This window comes from Oryctolagus cuniculus, chromosome 18 (genome assembly GCF_051225735.1).
Source record: "Oryctolagus cuniculus isolate XC-2025 breed Fujian yellow rabbit chromosome 18, ASM5122573v1, whole genome shotgun sequence".
Classification (NCBI taxonomy): domain Eukaryota; kingdom Metazoa; phylum Chordata; class Mammalia; order Lagomorpha; family Leporidae; genus Oryctolagus; species Oryctolagus cuniculus.
This window is the reverse complement of record NC_142884.1, coordinates 43,705,436-43,724,025: the sequence shown is the minus strand read 5'-3', so window position 1 is coordinate 43,724,025 and position 18,590 is coordinate 43,705,436. Positions and strand designations below refer to the sequence as shown.

The 18,590-nt window shown below is 58.4% G+C and overlaps 1 protein-coding gene across 6 annotated transcripts in view; it reads left to right on the top strand.

The window, feature by feature from the left end:
• Window positions 1-18,590, top strand: part of ZNF423 (zinc finger protein 423) — a 327,810-nt gene that overhangs the window by 178,629 nt on the left and 130,591 nt on the right. For 4 of the 6 annotated variants that reach the window (XM_051833900.3, XM_051833899.3, XM_051833901.3 and 1 more), the window contains one exon: window positions 14,107-17,321. In XM_051833900.3, the coding sequence (XP_051689860.1) occupies window positions 14,107-17,321 (3,215 nt within the window). Of the gene's footprint in view, window positions 1-10,963; window positions 11,296-11,321; window positions 11,460-14,106; window positions 17,322-18,590 lie in introns of those variants that run through there. The other 2 variants (XM_070063170.2, XM_070063171.2) reach the window with 2 other exon arrangements.

The following is an 18,590-nucleotide window of genomic DNA, read 5'->3' as shown; positions in this document are numbered from 1 at the left end:
CGGCGGCTGGAGGATGTGTGTGGTTGGCGTTTAATCAGAGTTGAACGTGTTTTTTTTTTTTTTTTTTTTTTTCCTGTGGTTCTGGAGGAGGGAAAGCGACGAGGTGACTGTTTCAGGGTTTCCTCCTGGTCCTCCCAGGGCCTGTGTCGGGGGGAGGGGCTCTGGGCAGCTCTGATCCTGGGGTTCTCCATCTGGGCGGCCGAGCCCAGGTCCCTGCCCGCCTGAGCTGGGTTGGGGGCTGCACCGCCACAGCCCCGCCTGGAGAATCCAACACCGCGTAAATATATGGATTATCCCAAAATTTCCACAGCAATAGGGTGAGTTATTATGGATTCACAGAGCACGACAAAACATCGCTGCATGAATTAGCAAACAGCTGTTTCTAATTTGAGTTTAGAACGGTACACAGAGGAACTTGTTTCTCTGTTCACTCCTTTCATTTATAATGAATTTTAATCACCGCTACAGGTGAGAAAAATGTAGAAACAAGCTTGTATCTTGTGGAAGAAACAAAGGAGAGACAGATGCTAACAGATTTGCAGCCTGTGATAAAAGGGATGTTTTGGTGCACTTTACATGTAATTACGACGCAGCTGTTTCCAGTCCTGGGTCCACGCGCGGCCGAGTGTGGGCTCTGGCGGCTCCAGGGGGAGTGAGGCGAAACCGTGATTCAGCCCCCACAGTGTGTGCTGTCTCTCGGGGAGCACGCTGCCCGCGTTCCGGCCCGCGGTGGTGGTGGATGGTGACCGCTCATGGACTCCAGAAAGTGCCGACTCCCGTGAGCAGGCAGGCGAGCAGGGCCAAGGTGGAGACTGATGGGGGAGCCTTCCAGAACCCCTGCGCTCCAGGCACCCAGTCTTTGGGGAGTCCCTCGCGGGGGCCGGCTGGTGGCACCCTTCCTTGCTGGCAGGCATGGAGCGCGATGTTCCCCTTTAGCGAGTTTGATCTCAGCCAGCTCTCGAGTGAGTTGACAAGGGCTGGCGCCGCGCTCTCGCTCTTGCTCTCTCTCCCCTAGTCTGTTTAATTTCTGCAATAAAACTCAAGCTCAATTGCATTTTCAATATCAGTGCTAAGTAAATTTGTCTAAGGGATGGAGTAGCCTGGCAGGCTGTGTGTTCTGGGAGGTCAGATTCAAGGGGAAAGGCGCCGCTTCCTTCTCGCCCTGCTTGACTGGTGCCCCTGGGCAGGGGTCTGGGGCAGGGGTCTCCTGGGGGTCTGCACCTCCTCCTCCAGCCCCTGCTCCCCATGAGGCAGGAGACCTAAGCCACAGCTTGGCTACTGGTGCCTTAGTTTCTCCATCTATATAATGGGTGTTGGGCTGGGTGATCTTGATGGCCTTTTTCCTGTCTGCTGTCCTGGGATTGTGATTGACAGGGGCCTCCTGGCCTTGGCTTTGAAAACCGTCTTCTGCCGGGGTAACTGCTGGTCCCTGACATACAGCCTCATGGTTATTAGTCCAGGCTCAGGGAGACAGGTGCATCACCGTTCTGTGTCCATTGAACCATCACAGCCTGGGCCTACTTCTCATCACGCCCTCTCTGCCCTGTGACCACCTTATGGTAGGCATTGGTCATGTGTTACACTTCACAGATATTCATTTATCTCATCTATGTAACAGTCCCATAGTTGGGAATCTTATAACTCCCAAACATATTTATTTATTTTCATTTTACTTGAAAGGCAGTGAGAAAGAGAGAGAGAGGGAGATCTTCATCTGCTGGTTCACTCCCCAAATGGCCACAAAAGCTGGGGCTGGACCAGGTCAGAGCCAGGAGCTCAGAACTTGGCCTGGATCTCCTGTGTGTGTGTGTGTGTGTGTGTGTGTGTGTGTGTGGCAGGGACCCAAGTCCCTGAGCCCTCACCTGCTGCACACTAAAGATGTGCTTTAGCAGGGAAGCTGGAATTGGAAGCAGGGCCGGAACTCGAACCCAGGCGCACCCACACGTATCATCCCCATTTTACAGATGGGGGGACTGTGGCTGCTTCCCTCATCTGTAGAACCAAGGGAGGGTGGCTGATTGTCTAAGGTAGTGGAGATGCAAGCGGTGGAGCTGAAGACGGAGCCCAGCTGCTGGCCTCCTGGCCGCTGGGAGGATGAAGATGCCTCGGGGCCAGGGCTCTGCTCAGGGGGAAGGGGGTGTGTCCAGGACTGCGGGTGCCCCAGCCCAGGGGGAGCTCCTGTCCGGGTCCCTCCCCAGTGAGGTCTTTGCCTTTAAGACAAGCCAGTAGAGAATGTTGATTTTGTAAAACGCATTTGGAATCCTGATTTGTCACTGTTGGTGATTTTACAAAATCCCTGATAACTGGGTGGCCCCCAGACTGCAGTGGGTGGATAGCCAGGTTGACCTGTGACCCACTCGGGTCCTGTTTCCTCCCACTCCAGCTGGCTGGGAGCCCTGGACTGGCTTCATCAGGCCGCACGCTAACCTCTCTGGTCTCTGTCCTCGTCTGGGGCTGCCACACAACCAGGCTACTCTTGAGTGTGAGAGGTGCACTGGGTGGGGTGGGTGTGGACCCCACTTGATTGTCGTGTGGAGATGATGACAGTGACACAGCCGCTCCCCCTGGCGCCGGGCAGAGTTGCTCCAGATGTGAAATGGGGTGCAGAATACGGCGTTGCTGACTCAGGACAGTGTGAGCGACAGCAGCGACCCCCGTGGCTTGCTTTGGCCGACGTGCGTCGGGTACTTAGCAGCTCAGCACTCTCGTTAAAGTGCTTTATTTGTAAGGCGGGCACTCCAGTGCTCCCTGTCCTGTGGATGAGGCTGTCAGGGCTCAGAGAGGGGCAGCAACTTGCCCCTGGCCACACAGCTGAGGGGTGGCCGCCCAGTATCCCTGCAGTCGGCTGACTTTTTCCAGGCTGCGCTGGCCCTTTGGCTCCCTGGGCGGTGTGTTAGCGCCTCGGTAGTGGCTGTCTATTGCCTGTGACAAGGTGTGCCTGTGGGGGTTTCATCTGCTGGGAGCTACATGCCAAGTGCACCTTGGAGGTGGAGCACAGCCGGGATGTCCCTTGGCCCGGGCCAGCTGGGGAGGCAGCCCCCGAGGACAGGCACGCGTTCTTCTTCCTCTCTGCCTCAGGCTGCTGACCTGTGCGTGCAAGTCCCTGCCCCCGAGGTGCCCACCGGCCCTGGAGCCCCACCCCCACCCCCACCCCCAGCCCACTTTTCCTGGATGATGAGATCATACCCATACGGGCCTCCAAGCCAGCGCCTTCAGCTTTGCTAACAGCGTAGTTCTAATTCGGGATTTCAGGCGGGGTGGGGGGGACTCCACGGGGCTCCTTCGCCTGCCTCTGGGGACAGAACCCCTGGCTACTTCGTCCCTCGTCTTTCCTGGGGTGGACTTTTGATTCCCCTGGGAGCCGGGCCTTTCTTCTTTACACCGTGCCCTCGTCTGTCCCTTTAGGAAATCCAAACGCCTGCATGCTGTCCTGGCTGCTGGTGACAGGATTTTCTTTTTGCTCTCTCTCTTTCAAAGGACCTCAAAGCCACAAAGGGGTGGTTTAGAGTTTCAAGTTTAGATAGTAATTAATCAACAGAGAGGCTGGGTGGATGAAAGCGTCGAGACCTGAGAGCCCTGCACCCCTCAGAGGACCAGGCACAGAGAGCAGGCTGCAGAAATACGTGCCGAATGAGAAACGCCCACACTCAGAGGCCGCCGACAGCCAGGAGACCTACTACCCGGCACTGCTCTTTCTCTACCTAGGGCAGACATCACTAATGGATCACAGAGGCTCTTCCCAACTTGTTCATTCGGTCCCGTTCTCAAGGATCAGGGAGAGGGGCTGTACTCACTCGTGGTTGTGCCGTGCCAGAATCTGAACACCAGCCAGTGGTGACTTCATCTGCCATGGCTCAGGGCCCTCTCCTCTGGGCTTGGGTTCTGCCCTGAGTCGTCCTTTGATTTCATCAAGGCAGCCGTGTTGCAGCCGAGTGGCTGCTGCGTTAGCTGAGTGCTGTGTTAGCCTGCCCGTGGGAGTCCCGGGTTCTGACCCACTTCTCTTGGGGCTGTCTGTCCTCCTTGGTGCACGCTGGCAGTATTTCTGCCGGTGTAAACTTTTTCCAGAAGCTCGTGGGTCTCCTGTGTGTGTCGTAGGTGTTTGTTGCCTTCAACCAGAGGCTCCTCCACAGAGCTGAGTATTTTCTAGACGATTCCTTCTGCCGCTGGCTTCTGCCTGCCGGGCTCCAGGGCAGTACCTCCGAATTTCCTAGATGCTGTCCGGCTTGAGCCAGATCTGTGAGTCATGTTACTCATGTCTTCGGAGAGCCTTCCCTGTGACTCAGTGCGCTGACCTTTGGAGTTTTCTGAGATATCAGCAAATGTGCTCTCACACCCTCAGCTCGCCTGTGCTTTCCTGAAAGCAAACCTCTTAATTGTACTGTTTTGCCACCTGAAGATTTCCAAAATCCTTAATTCAGGGTTCCTGGTTAACACCTCTTTTCTCAACCTACCTTTTTATCTTATTATTATTATTATTATTATTTTTACTGTAAGCAGCAAGAAAAACATGCCACACCTTGGGCCTGTTTGTGGGACATCTCCTGAGCCACACCCCCAGGTTGGCCATGTGCCCGAGTGGGACGCTGTTCCACGGAGCTCTCCACTGCTGGCCCCCAGGCACCCGGATCCTCCCTTCCTGGCAGGCCCTTGCTGTCGGGGCCTTCTCCGAAGTCCAGGTTGGGTGTTTCCAGAGGTGGTTTCTGTGTTCCCTCGGGGGCTCCTCGCTGCCTCCTCATGTGCCTTCCTCATGGAGCCATTTCACATCCACGTTTCCAGTCCTGTGCTCGGGGCCACCTGGGTTGCACCTGCTTCTCACACCTCGTCCTCCAGAACACTTGCTAGCAGGTGGCAGTGACCACAAACCTGGTGTAACGCCACACATGGTCCCTGGCTCAGGCCGGGCGGTTCGCAGATCTGACCTGGCCATGTGGGCCACTTCTTGGCCTTCCCATCCATGCTTCTGCACGGCCAGTCGCTGCTAGGGCCTTCTGAGGTTGCCTCGCCCCAGCCCCGTCCCGCGTGACCAGAATGGGCCTGCCTGGGTCACCCAGGGTCGTCTCTAGATTTGGAGGTCAGAGGTTGAGCAAGCTGAATTCTGTTTGAGCTGCGGGCATGGGGGTAAAGAAGTGGATGTCTGGGGGTTTGGGGCGCTGTTGCTCAGCCTGCTTCCCCTCTCCCCTGGGGCATCTTCACGGGCTGCTCTGCCCGCCTTCCACCCACCCACCACGGCCAGGGGGCTCAGCCTCCCCACTCCCCAGCCCCACCCCATCCCAGCCCTGCCATCCGCCCTGGCAGGTTGTGGTTCTTGGGGCCGGCTGCAGCAGTGGCACTAGGGCCTGGGGAAGCAGCACTGTCTGATGGGTAGCAACTGGGGGGCGGGGTGGGGGGGTGTCTGTCACTTGCTGTCTCTGTGCTGCCTGCTTCTTGTGGCCTCATCTGCACAGTTACAGGGTGGGGCGGGGGATGCACAGCATCCTGGAGATGTTGTGAGCACCAATAGAGGAGACGCTAGCGAAGGAAGCGGTGTGCAGGGAACGTGCCACACAGAGCAGCTGCCATCTTTGGCCCGAGCCGAGTCCTGGGCCTGCTGTGGTGCCTCAACTTCCCCATCAGTGAAGGGAGAGGAGCCTTGGTTGGTTTATACGCGGGGGCGAACTGATATTCACCCGGGAGTGACTTGGGGGCCACAGATTCCAGTGTCCCGCGTGACAGCAGAGGCAGCTGAGACCCAGGTCTCAGGACAGACTCTGTCCAGTGCCCCATGGCACAGGTCAGTATTTGCTCAGTCTGGGACTTCCCTATGGCGGGGCAAAGGTGAGGTGCCCTTGAGTGACCCCCTGCAGCACTGTCCCAGGTGTGGGAGGCCCAGGTGGGCTCGGATGGGAACTCCTGGAACTGGTTTAGATCAGGTCCCTTGTCGCACATCGAGGCTGTGGGCTGCTCTGGGCCAAGCATGACCTTGGATGCTGCCTGTGGGGCCCGTGTGCCCGGTGGACACTGAGCCAGCGTGGATTCCCCACCCAGCCCGGGAGCCCTGGCCGATCTCCTGCTGTGCCTGTGTTCCCTGGGATCCAGGCCCCCACATTAGCCTTGGGGCCTGTCCCAACATGCTGGAAGCAGGCCTAGGAAAGGGCCTCTGATGGTGCCCGGTGTTCCCATGGCACAGAGGACATGGCTCGGAAAGGGGAGATGACTTCCCTAAGGTGCCCCCAGCCACAGAGCTGCCTCCGAGGATGCCCAGATCCGTGTGCTGTCTGCTGTGGGGGGCCTCATGCTGGGGGGGCCGGTGGTGCAGACGGAATGCTACAGTTCTGAAGCTTCCCGAGACGAGAGCAGGGCTACGTCCAGGTGCCCGAGTGGCATCTGTGTCCTCGCATGTCTGGCCGCCTCCGTGGGCTGCACCATCTCTGTCTCGGAGCTCAGGTCACCACGGGCCCTGGGGACTGCTCCCCAGCAGGGGGACTAGGCTGCTTTGTGCCTGCTTTGGGCAGCTTCACCATCGGCTGCGGGTGCAACTGACTTCTCCTTTATCTGGGGACCCCTCTGCAGGCCCCAGTGCAGTCCCACATACCTGTCAGGTCCCATTGTCTTGACATGAACAGGATTTGGGGGCTTTGTCCCAAAGCCTTCTTCTCTAGCGTTGGCGGCCAGGAGACTCCTTGCTGCACTTGGTGCAGTTCTGTGCCCACATGCCTCCACCTGTGGCAGACCTCACCAATCAATGTCAGCACTCTCTTCTTCCGAGTCCAGGTAGATAGAGCCTCAGAATCCTTCTGAACACAGTGCCAGCTTACAATCCCTGTGAGACCTCTCCCGTTTCTCCGAGCTTGGGGAATGACTGCAGTGACTCCCCTTCCTGGACCTCTGGAGGGAGGGGGCTTCCCGCAGTGCTCTCAGGGGTTTCAGGCAGGGAGGACTGTCTCCTTGGCAGTTTTCACTTTCCTCTGAAACTGAGCAAGTGGCAAGGACACCTCTGGGGCCTCCGGAGGATTGGTGAGGCCTTTTGTGGCTATGCTGAACTGTCTGGTGGGGTGGAGTGTTGTACCAGATGACCTTGGTATTCCTCTGGGGACCACTTGGGGACCACAGATTCCAGTGTCCCCATGACAGCAGAGGCAGCTGAGACCCAGGTCTCCCCACAGACTCTGTCCAGGGCCCCTGGCACAGGTCATTGTTTGCTCAATCTGGGACTTCCTTAAGGCAGGGTGAATGTGGGGTGCCCTCAAGTGGCCCGCCACCCAGCATCCAGGCTCAGGAGACCCGTATGGGCTCGGATGGGAGCTTCACTCCTGGTGCTCATTTAGACCTGGTCCCCTGATGGTTGTTTTCATCCACACCCATGGAACTGCTGAGCCCAGGAAAGTCCTAGAAACCTGGGCCTCTGCCTTCACCTGCCACCCCCCCCCATCAGGGAGTCGTCCCCCCCACTCCCCGCTCTTCCTGGAGCCACGTACCCCTCTTGCTTAGCGCAGGTGACAGGGAGGCCACCTTCTCCCCAGTCTGTGGCCCCTCCCTGCAGGAAGAGCCCCCCTCCTGCTCTCTCCCAGCCATTCTCCCTCCCCAGCCCTGTGCCCCCCTGCCATCCTGGTGGCTGCGCCACGCCGCTCTGCCTAGCTCGGGCGTGTGGGGGGCGCCTGCTGCGTTTACGTCTAGCTGCCCAGTGTCACCTGGGGTGACAAGCACGTGAACTTGCTGCGCCCCCGGCTCCTGCTGCTGACATGTTCCGAAGCCCACTTAATGTGCTTTTCTCTACTTAATTGAGTTTTTATCAAAATGCCTCTCCTCTTTTATGCTTGTTTTGATTCCCTTCCTGCAGCAAATTCTCACTGAACGCCGTTGCTACCAGGCCTTCTTCAGGATTAGTCATTTGTCAATGGTCTTACTCTCGGAGAGCAGTGCTTCCACTTCCTGGGTTCCATTCCTGTGGTCGTTCCCATTCGGAGGGAAAGAGAGAGCTGGGGGTCTCATTCACAGCAGACCCCCTCCAGGGCAGGGGGTCCATGTGGCATTGTGAGCAAGAGCAGCGACTGAGCAGGGCTCGGTGGGTTTATGTGCCTGCTCTCCTGCTTGTGTCCTGTGTGGCACTGGGGGAGTTGGTCAGCCTCTCTGGGCCCTGGTTTCTCATCATTCAGTGGAGATGGTGATCCCAGTGCTCCCTTCTTGGGTGGTCGAGAGGACTGAATGACAGAGATTAACGTGAACTCAGTAAGGTCCACGCGAGTGTCTCCTGGATGAGTGGGACTTCCCTTACACCTGCCTTCTCCCTGAGTTCTAGGAGGTTTGGGTTGAAGGTTTGGGTGCCTTTGCCTAATTTCCACACCTCTTCCTTCCCTGTCTGCATCTTTTTAAAAAAAATTTTTTTTAATTTATTTGAGATGTAGAGTTTTTTAAATTTATTTGACAGATAGAGTTACAAAGTGACAGAGAGAGACAGAGAGAAAGGTCTTCCTTCCATTGGTTCACCCCCCAAAATGGCCGCCACGGCCGGCACGCTGTGCTGTTCCGAAGCCAGGAGCCAGGTGCTTCCTCCTGGTCTCCCATGCAGGTACAGGGCCCAAGCGCCTGGGCCATCCTCCACTGCCCTCCCGGGCCACAGCAGAGAGCTGGACTGGAAGAGGAGCAACCGGCACTAGAACCTGGCGCCCATATGGGATGCCAGCGCCGCAGGCAGAGGATTGACCAAGTGAGCTACGGCGCTGGCCCTGAGATGTAGAGTTACAGAGAGAGAGGTATTCCATCCGCTGGTTCACTCCCCAAATGACCGCAGCACCCCCAGCTGGGCCGATCCGAAGCCAGGCGCTTTCTCTGGGTCTCCCACATGGGTGCAGGGGCCCAAGGACTTGGGTCATCTTCCATGGCTTTCCCAGGCCCTAGCAGAGAGCTGGGATATGAACCAGTGCCATATGGGATGCCGGCATCATAGGCAGAGGCTTAGCCTACTATACCGCAGTTCTGGCCCTGCATCTTTTTTTCTTTTTTAAGGATTTATTCATTTGAGAGGGAGAGAGAGGGGGGGAGAGAGAGAGAGAGAGAGAGAGAGAGAGAGATCTTTGATCTGTTGGTTCACTCCCCAGATGGCTGCTGGGGCTGTGCCAAGCTGAACCTGGGAACCTGAAACTCTATCTGGGTGGCAGGGGCTGAAGCACTTGAGCCGTCCTCTGTTGCTATCCCAGGTGCATCAGCAAGGAACTGGATCTGAAGCGGAGCAGCTGGGACTTGAACAAGTGCTCTGACGTAGGATGCGGGTGTTGTAAGTGATGGTTTAACCCACTGCGCACAGTGTACGCACCTCTTATCTGCATTTCATCAGAGGGTGTGTGCAGCCACAGTTGTTTGTGGGTGGTGTCCAGCAGTCCGTGTGCAAGGGGCGTTCCTGGGGCTAGATAAGGGGGCTTCCTTCTCCGCTGGCTCCTAGACCAACACATTCTGAACTTCACCCAGTCGCCTGGCTCCAGACGCTCTCTAGAGCACTTAGCTAAGTGCCCCCAAAACAAAATGGCATTCTGGGTGGGGTGTGTGTGTGCGCGGAGCAGCCAGGGTGGAGTGCTGTTTGAATAAAAGGCTTTAAACAGGGCCATCTGAATTCGGGACGTTGCATGTCAACATGCCCATTTCCCATGCTTGGGCCTTTTCAGCTGAAGGAGCCTTATTTTCATTTCAATTCAGATGATTATAATCTCAGCAGTTGCTCAGTTTGCTGCTCCCAGAATAATACGCTTTGCTTTAGTTTGGAAGCTTGTTTGCAGAAAAATAAAGCTGAGCAGCCAGTTCCGCAAAGATTGTTGGGTACCCCGGTGCCCTGGGCAGGTTCAGGTTCTCGCTGTCCGGGCACTGTGAGTGAATGACTGGTGTCTGTGCTCCGGGCAGACCCCAGGAGGCTGTGTTCTCGTGTAGGGGGCGGGGCGCCTTCCTCCCCTTTGAGCCTCAGCTTCCCCATCTCAAAAATGGGATGTTCCCAGAGACAAGGAGACGTGGATGAAAAGGGTTGAGTTGTGATAATAAGGCGCACTCAGCGCAGTGCTAGCATGGGAGATGAGCTCAATGAAGTAGCTTCTAATATTAGCACTAGTGGTACTAATTAGCACTAATTATTATTATTGGCAAAATAGTGCTTTTGTTTAACAGCTTTATTGAAATGTAATTTGCATACCATAAATTTCACTTGTTTTAAGCAAGCAGCGTGGCGTCCTCACCACAGCCTCATGGCGTAGCACCTCGGTGCTCTCGGAGAGCTTCCTGCGGCCTGGCTGCAGGCAGTCCCTGCACCGGGGCCGGCCTCAGGCAGCCGCCAGTCCGCTGTCTGCCCCCACAATGTGCCTTGGTGCTTCATGGCAGTGCCTGCACAGGGCATTGTAATGTTGCCCTTGGTGGTAAACTGAGTCCGGGAAGTTACGGGGAATGCTCATGGTGTAGGTGGACCCCTGGGGGGGCAGGCAGGGCTCTGCACGCGTCCAGTGGCAGGGGGATTGGGTGCAAACCAACTCGGACAGATACACGTGTCCAGGCTTCTCCTGCTGGCCAGGAGCCTGCCTGCTCTCACTCACCCACTTCTCAGTTTTCCAGAGGGCTCCAGCCAGTCCTGGTGAGCCAGACCTAGTTGCCTGGCGGCTTTACATCTGGGCCCTGCCCTTTCCTACCTGCACAGGTGTGGCGGTCTTGTTTCTGTTATGTGCCGAAGCTGGTCCAGACCTGCAACTTGGTCCAGGGGCCTGGATGTGGACACCTTTGGTCTGAGATGAGCTGCGAGGGCTGCACCCCTGTGTCCCTGTCTGCACAGTGGAAGCAGCCCTGGCTCAGGCCTCCGTGGGGGTTGCCAAGGATCCGAGGGCACAGGAAGGGCTTGGTGGCGTTGGAGTGGGCCTGAGCTAGGACATCCAGCGACAGGAAGCCACCTGAGCCTGGGCGGAGACAGGGGCCGAGCAGGTCCCCAGCCGCCCCAGCTCCAGCCAGCTCCTCCCCTGGGTCCCTTTTGTCTGAGCCCTGTGGAGCCCAGCTGGCAGGAGCTGGGAATTAACAGGCAGGGGCTCGGGCACCTCCCACCGCGGCTAATCTGGGGAGCTGGCGGCGGCTGCGTCCTGCTCGTCCGAAGCGCCCGTAATGTGAAGCCCTCTGGGGAGAAGGTGCCCCGGCCCCAGGAGGGTGTTCCGTTCCGGGAGGTGCCCCTGGCTGGGCCGGGTGCCTGGCTTCAGAGGTTGGGAGGCTGCGGGAGACCAGGAGTCAGGAGCCTGGGAGAGCAGCCTCCGGCAAGGGGAGCCGTGCCAGCCGCGCCAGCTGGGGTCAGGCGATCATCACATGGTCAGAGCTGGGGCCAGGGAAGGCAAAGGGGTGGCAGGTGGGGCCCAGGGCCAGGCTCAGTGCCTGCTGTGAGGGGCTCCTTGGGACCCTCTGGCCAGCCATTCTATCTCTTAATGTCTTGGGATTGGCCTAGGACAGAAGACACAGCTGTGGAGAACCTTGGGGTATGGGTTTCCCTGGTCTGTGAGTGTATGTGTGTGTATGTCTGTAAGTGGAGTGAGTGTGCAGACATGTTTTCGTTTGTGTGTGATAGTTTGAGCAAATGTGTGTGACTGAGAGTACATGTGTGACTGTGTGATGTGTGAGACTGTGTATGTGTGTGTGAGATGTGCTTGTATGTGTTTGTGTGTGATGGTGTGTGGGTGTATATGTGTGTAGGTGAGTGTGTGTACATGTTTCAGTGTGTGTGTGAATGTGTGCAGCTGTGTGTGTATGTAAGTGTCATGTGTGGCTGTATGTAAGTGCACATTGTATAGGTCAGTGTGTATGATGGTGTGTGGCTGTGTGTGTGTTTGTGAGTGCATGCACATGTTTAAGTGTGTGTGTGAGATGGTGTGTGACTATGTATGCAAGTGACATGTGTGACTGAGTGCACATGTGTATATGAGAGTGTATGATGGTGTGAGACTGTGTATATGTGAGTGTGTGTGATGGTGGATGGTTGTGTGTGTATGTGTGAGTGTGCCCATGTTTTAGTATATATGTGTTTTGGTGTGTGGCTGTATGTGTGTGATGGTGTATAGTGTGTATGTGCATGTACATGTTTAAGTGTGTGTGTGCGAGTGTGTGACTGAGAGCATGTGTGTATGTGAGAGTGTGTGATGGTGGATGGTTGTGTGTGTGAGTGTGCCCGTGCTTAAGTGTATGTGTGTGATGCTGTGTGGCTGTGTGTGTGTGATGATGTGTAGTGTGTATGTGAATATACATGTTTAGGCACACATGTGTGACTGTTGTGTGTGACTGTGTGCACGTGTATATGTGAGTGTGTGATGGATGGCTGTATGTGTGTGCATGTGTGAGGGTGCCCATGTTTTAGTGTATGTTTTTATGTGTATGATGCTGTGTGTGTGATGGTGTATACTGTGTATGTGCGTGTACATGTCTAAATGTGTGTGCGAGTGTCATGTGTGACTGAGTGCACATGTGTAGGTGAGACTGTGTGATGGTGTGAGACTGTGTGTATATGAGTATGTGTGATGGTGGATGGTTGTATGTGTGAGTTTGCCCGTGTTTTAGTGTATGTGTGTGATGCTGTGTGGCTGTGTGTGTGTGATGTTGTGTAGTGTGTATGTGAATGTACATGTTTAGGTACGCATGTGTGACTGTTATGTGTGACTGTGTGTGTACATGTGTGGGCGAGAGTGTGTGACGGTGTGAGAGTGTGGTGGTGGTGGGTGGCTGTCTGTATGTGTGAGTGTGTCCATGTTTTAGTGTATGTGTGATGTTGCGTGGCTGTGCCCATGTGCGTGTTAGGGGATGGAGGGCTGGGACCATGTGGAAGGTGTGTGTGTGTGAGCGTGTGTGCCAGCGCCCGCCCGCCGGGGCTGGGCGTGTGGCGCGCCGGCCCCTTCCCTTCCTGCAGGTCTGGCCGCCTCTGAGCGCAGATGTCTGGGCTGCATCTGAGGCTCTTCTGAAGACTAAGCCCGGCTGGCTGGGGGCTGGAGGGGCGGGGGCGCGGTTTCTTTCCTCGGGGTTACAAGAGCAAGGTCAGCGCAGCCGAATCTGAGCTTTTGTTTGTCTCTCCCCTGCCCGCAGCAGCCTGCGGTCTGTTTCATTCATTATTAAGTTTTAAATCCAGCCGACAGAAACTCGGGCCTGGGAACTGGCTCCCTGCTCGCTCCCTGCGCGGCTGGCTGCGTGCGACCCCCGCCGGGCCCCCTTGGCCAGTGTGCCCATGTTTTCCCAGCCTTGGACAAAGGTCGGGGCTGGCTGGGTGGGGGCACTGCCTGTCCCCAGGGAGGCTGGGACCCATGGGGGCCCTGAGCAGGGACAAGCCCCTCCCTGTCCTCAGGGTGCAGCTAAGGGCCCAGCTCTGAGCTCCGTGGCCATCTGGGTCCTGTCCCTTCCTCTAATCATCTCATCGTCACCATCCGTCATCCCCCCGGGTCCTTGGAGGATTGGGGTGAATCCAGGCGTGGAGTGGAAGTGAACAAAACAGTCTGTCTCTGGATGGAGAACGCATGAGTCCTGGACTGGCTTCCTCCCCGTGACTTCACACCCCTGGGTCTGTCTGCTCCCTGAGACAGCCTCTTCCGGCTTCATCCGTGCCCCCTCCTCCGCCTGCCCCAGGGCACGTGGTCCAGCCCATTCAACAAAGAGCATTTTTGTTCTTGCAAAATTTAGCCTGTGGCCCTAAGGGTGGTGTGATTTCCCTCCAGGCTTAGGAGGAGTTGGAGGGGCATTGACTCACAGGTGTGGATCAGATGACAAGGGGGTGGGAGGGACTCGTCTTCCTCTGGCCTGATGGCCTGTAAGGTCGATTCTAGTGACTGTCCAGGCTGTCCCTCCTCCCGCCATCCGGGAAGTGGCCAGGAGCCTCACCTCTGGCCGGGGGGAGGGGGCACCAGATGCAGCCAGGCCCGGGGCAGGTGTTGCCGAGGGAAAAGGCATTTCCCCCTCTGTATCCTGCTGGCCCTCTGCATGTTCATTTGCTTCTGCCTGTACCCCCCACCCCCGCCAGGCCCCTGGTTCCCCCTGCAGCCGTTGGCCAGCTGCACAGCCTTAGCCCTCGAGCTGCGGAGAGGCAGGCTCTGTCCTTGTTTCTCAGGGGGCCCTGGGATCGCCTCTAATCTCCCTGCCTTCCCCCTGCAGAGGGTGATGACGATCCACAGCTCTCCTGGGTGGCCTCGTCTCCCTCCAGCAAGGATGTCGCCTCCCCCACGCAGATGATCGGCGATGGCTGCGACCTCGGCCTCGGCGAGGAGGAAGGAGGCACGGGCCTGCCGTACCCTTGCCAGTTCTGCGACAAGTCCTTCATCCGCCTGAGCTACTTGAAGAGGCACGAGCAGATCCACAGCGACAAGCTGCCGTTCAAGTGCACCTACTGCAGCCGCCTCTTCAAGCACAAGAGGAGCCGTGACCGGCACATCAAGCTGCACACGGGCGACAAGAAGTACCACTGCCACGAGTGCGAGGCGGCCTTCTCCCGCAGCGACCACCTCAAGATCCACCTGAAGACCCACAGCTCCAGCAAGCCCTTCAAGTGCACCGTGTGCAAGCGCGGCTTCTCCTCCACCAGCTCCCTGCAGAGCCACATGCAGGCCCACAAGAAGAACAAGGAGCACCTGGCCAAGTCGGAGAAGGAAGCCAAGAAGGACGACTTCATGTGCGACTACTGCGAGGACACCTTCAGCCAGACCGAGGAGCTGGAAAAGCACGTGCTCACACGCCACCCGCAGCTCTCCGAGAAGGCCGACCTGCAGTGCATTCACTGCCCCGAGGTCTTCGTGGACGAGAACACGCTGCTCAGCCACATCCACCAAGCCCACGCCAACCAGAAACACAAGTGCCCCATGTGCCCCGAGCAGTTCTCCTCGGTGGAGGGCGTCTACTGCCACCTGGACAGCCACAGGCAGCCCGACTCCAGCAACCACAGCGCCAGCCCCGACCCCGTGCTGGGCAGCGTGGCCTCCATGAGCAGCGCCACGCCCGACTCCAGCGCCTCTGTGGAGCGCGGCTCCACCCCGGACTCCACCTTGAAGCCGCTACGGGGGCAGAAGAAGATGCGGGACGACGGGCAGGGCTGGTCCAAGGTGGTCTACAGCTGCCCCTACTGCTCCAAGCGGGACTTCACCAGCCTGGCCGTGCTGGAGATCCACCTGAAGACCATCCATGCGGACAAGCCCCAGCAGAGCCACACCTGTCAGATCTGCCTGGACTCCATGCCCACCCTCTACAACCTCAACGAGCACGTGCGCAAGCTGCACAAGAGCCACGCCTACCCCGTGATGCAGTTTGGCAACATCTCCGCCTTCCACTGCAACTACTGCCCCGAGATGTTCGCGGACATCAACAGCCTGCAGGAGCACATCCGTGTCTCGCACTGCGGCCCCAACGCCGGCGCCCCCGACGGCAGCAACGCCTTCTTCTGCAACCAGTGCTCCATGGGCTTCCTCACCGAGTCCTCCCTCACCGAGCACATCCAGCAGGCCCACTGCAGCGTCGGCAGCGCCAAGCTCGAGTCTCCGGTCGTGCAGCCCACCCAGTCCTTCATGGAAGTCTACTCCTGCCCCTACTGCACCAACTCGCCCATCTTCGGCTCCATCCTGAAGCTCACCAAGCACATCAAGGAGAACCACAAGAACATCCCGCTGGCGCACAGCAAGAAGTCCAAGGCGGAGCAGAGCCCGGTCTCCTCGGACGTCGAGGTGTCGTCCCCGAAGCGGCAGCGGCTCTCGGCCAGTGCCAACTCCATCTCCAACGGCGAGTACCCCTGCAATCAGTGCGACCTCAAGTTCTCCAACTTCGAGAGCTTCCAGACCCACCTGAAGCTGCACCTGGAGCTGCTGCTGCGGAAGCAGGCGTGCCCACAGTGCAAGGAGGACTTCGACTCCCAGGAGTCCCTGCTGCAGCACCTGACGGTGCACTACATGACCACGTCCACCCACTACGTGTGCGAGAGCTGCGACAAGCAGTTCTCCTCGGTGGACGACCTGCAGAAGCACCTGCTGGACATGCACACCTTCGTGCTCTACCACTGCACGCTGTGCCAGGAGGTCTTCGACTCCAAGGTGTCCATCCAGGTGCACCTGGCGGTGAAGCACAGCAACGAGAAGAAGATGTACCGCTGCACGGCCTGCAACTGGGACTTCCGCAAGGAGGCCGACCTGCAGGTGCACGTGAAACACAGCCACCTGGGCAACCCGGCCAAGGCACACAAGTGCATCTTCTGCGGGGAGACCTTCAGCACCGAGGTGGAGCTGCAGTGCCACATCACCACGCACAGCAAGAAGTACAACTGCAAGTTCTGCAGCAAGGCCTTCCACGCCATCATCCTGCTGGAGAAGCACCTGCGGGAGAAGCACTGCGTGTTTGACGCCGCCGCCGAGAACGGCACGGCCAACGGGGTGCCCGCCGTGGCCGCCAAGAAGGCCGAGCCTGCCGACCTGCCGGGCATGCTGCTCAAGAACCCCGAGGCCCCCAACAGCCACGAGGCCAGCGAGGACGACGTGGACGCCTCGGAGCCCATGTACGGCTGCGACATCTGCGGGGCGGCCTACACCATGGAGGTGCTGCTGCAGAACCACCGGCTGCGGGACCACAACATCCGGCCCGGCGAGGACGACGGCTCGCGCAAGAAGGCCGAGCTCATCAAGGGCAGCCACAAGTGCAACGTGTGCTCGCGGACTTTCTTCTCCGAGAACGGGCTCCGGGAGCACCTGCAGACGCACCGGGGCCCCGCCAAGCACTACATGTGTCCCATCTGTGGCGAGCGCTTTCCCTCGCTGCTGACACTCACCGAGCACAAGGTGACCCACAGCAAGAGCCTGGACACGGGCACCTGTCGCATCTGCAAGATGCCCCTGCAGAGCGAGGAGGAGTTCATCGAGCACTGCCAGATGCACCCCGACCTGCGCAACTCGCTCACGGGCTTCCGCTGCGTGGTCTGCATGCAGACGGTCACCTCCACGCTCGAGCTCAAGATTCACGGCACCTTCCACATGCAGAAGCTGGCGGGCAGCTCGGCCGCGTCCTCCCCCAACGGCCAGGGGCTGCAGAAGCTCTACAAGTGCGCCCTGTGCCTCAAGGAGTTCCGCAGCAAGCAGGACCTCGTGAAACTCGACGTCAACGGGCTCCCCTACGGCCTCTGCGCCGGCTGCATGGCCCGCAGCGCCAACGGACAGGTGGGCGGCCTGGCCCCTCCCGAGCCCGCCGACCGGCCCTGCGCCGGCCTCCGCTGCCCCGAGTGCAGCGTCAAGTTTGAGAGTGCTGAAGACCTGGAGAGCCACATGCAGGTGGATCACCGAGACCTCACGCCCGAGACCAGCGGACCGCGGAAAGGTGCCCAGACGTCACCAGTGCCCAGGGTAAGTGCAGCCGGCCGCACACTGAGCCCGGCTCTTGGCGGCTCCGCTCGTCCCTGAGTGCCACCCTTCCTGGTGGTGGCCCCTTTATTTAGTAGCCTACGGAAGCAGCACCCGCCGGTGCCATGTGGTGGTCAAGCACAGCAGGAGGCCCGTTGGGTTTGAAGCCCAGGGTTGCTGTTCCAGCTGTAAGACATGCACCTGGGCCTCACGTTGTCAGGTATTCATCTGTACAATGGGATTCATGCTGGCAGCATTATCGCCAACAACAGCGTCGTTATAGGTGGTATGTGGAAGGCTCTGGGAACGGCTCCCCTTGCTATTATCCTAAGTGATTGACTGACAAAGTCATTCGTTCCTCAAAGCTTTCTTTATGTTTGTAAGTGCCTTGGAGCTGAGGAGGGCCAGGCATGGACCCTGCCTTGGGGGCTTATAGGCCAGGTTGGGGGCGGGGCACAGGTCCATCACGAGTGCGTCAGCATCAGCGACACGGGGGAAGTGCAGGCTGCTGCTGGGTCCCCGCAGGCCCTGGGGACGAGCGCGGAGGGGCACCCGATGGTGAACCTGGAGCCTGTGTGGCCCTTGGGTGTCAGACAGCAGGGGCCTAGGGCTTCCCGTTGAGCCTGTTTGTCTATTTCCAGACCCAGGAGAGGTGCCAGGTGGGTCTCGGGAGTCTCCTTTCCCTAGAGGGTGCTGGTGGCGCCGCTGGCCGGGAGGCAGGATTTGGGGAAGGGCCGCCTGCCACAGGTGCCCACAGCAACACAGGGACGTTGGCTCTGGGTGTTTGGTCTCAAGCTGGGAACTGAGGATGCTGGGACGCTGGGATTTTGAGGGGATGAGGGAGAGAGAGGAGGAGGGCCGGAGAGAGTGACGGGAAGTCCTGCTGGGCAAGCAGGCTCGTAGCCTTCTGTGTTACGGATGGGTCTGCTAGGGCCTTGCCGGGCAGAGGGACCTGTCCGTGGACACCAGGCCCGGGAGAGGAATGTCTGAGTGAGGCCAGAGCTGTGTGATCCGCTGGGGCCTGAGGCTCCTCCTCTAAGGTCTACCTGGAAGGGAGACGCTCCCGGCCTCTAAGGAAACCTAGGCCCCCAGAGGCCTGAGCACGGGCGCTGGTCACTGCTCCCCGCTCTGCCCCCTCGGCCTTGGCCTGCTGGCCTTGGGTGTGTTCACATCCTGGGATCCGATGGCCTGGGTTGCGGTCTCCCTGTCCTGGGCTGGCTCTGGGCCCCTGCAGAGCCAGGGGGCCATAGAAATGGTGAGTCATGGTGATCG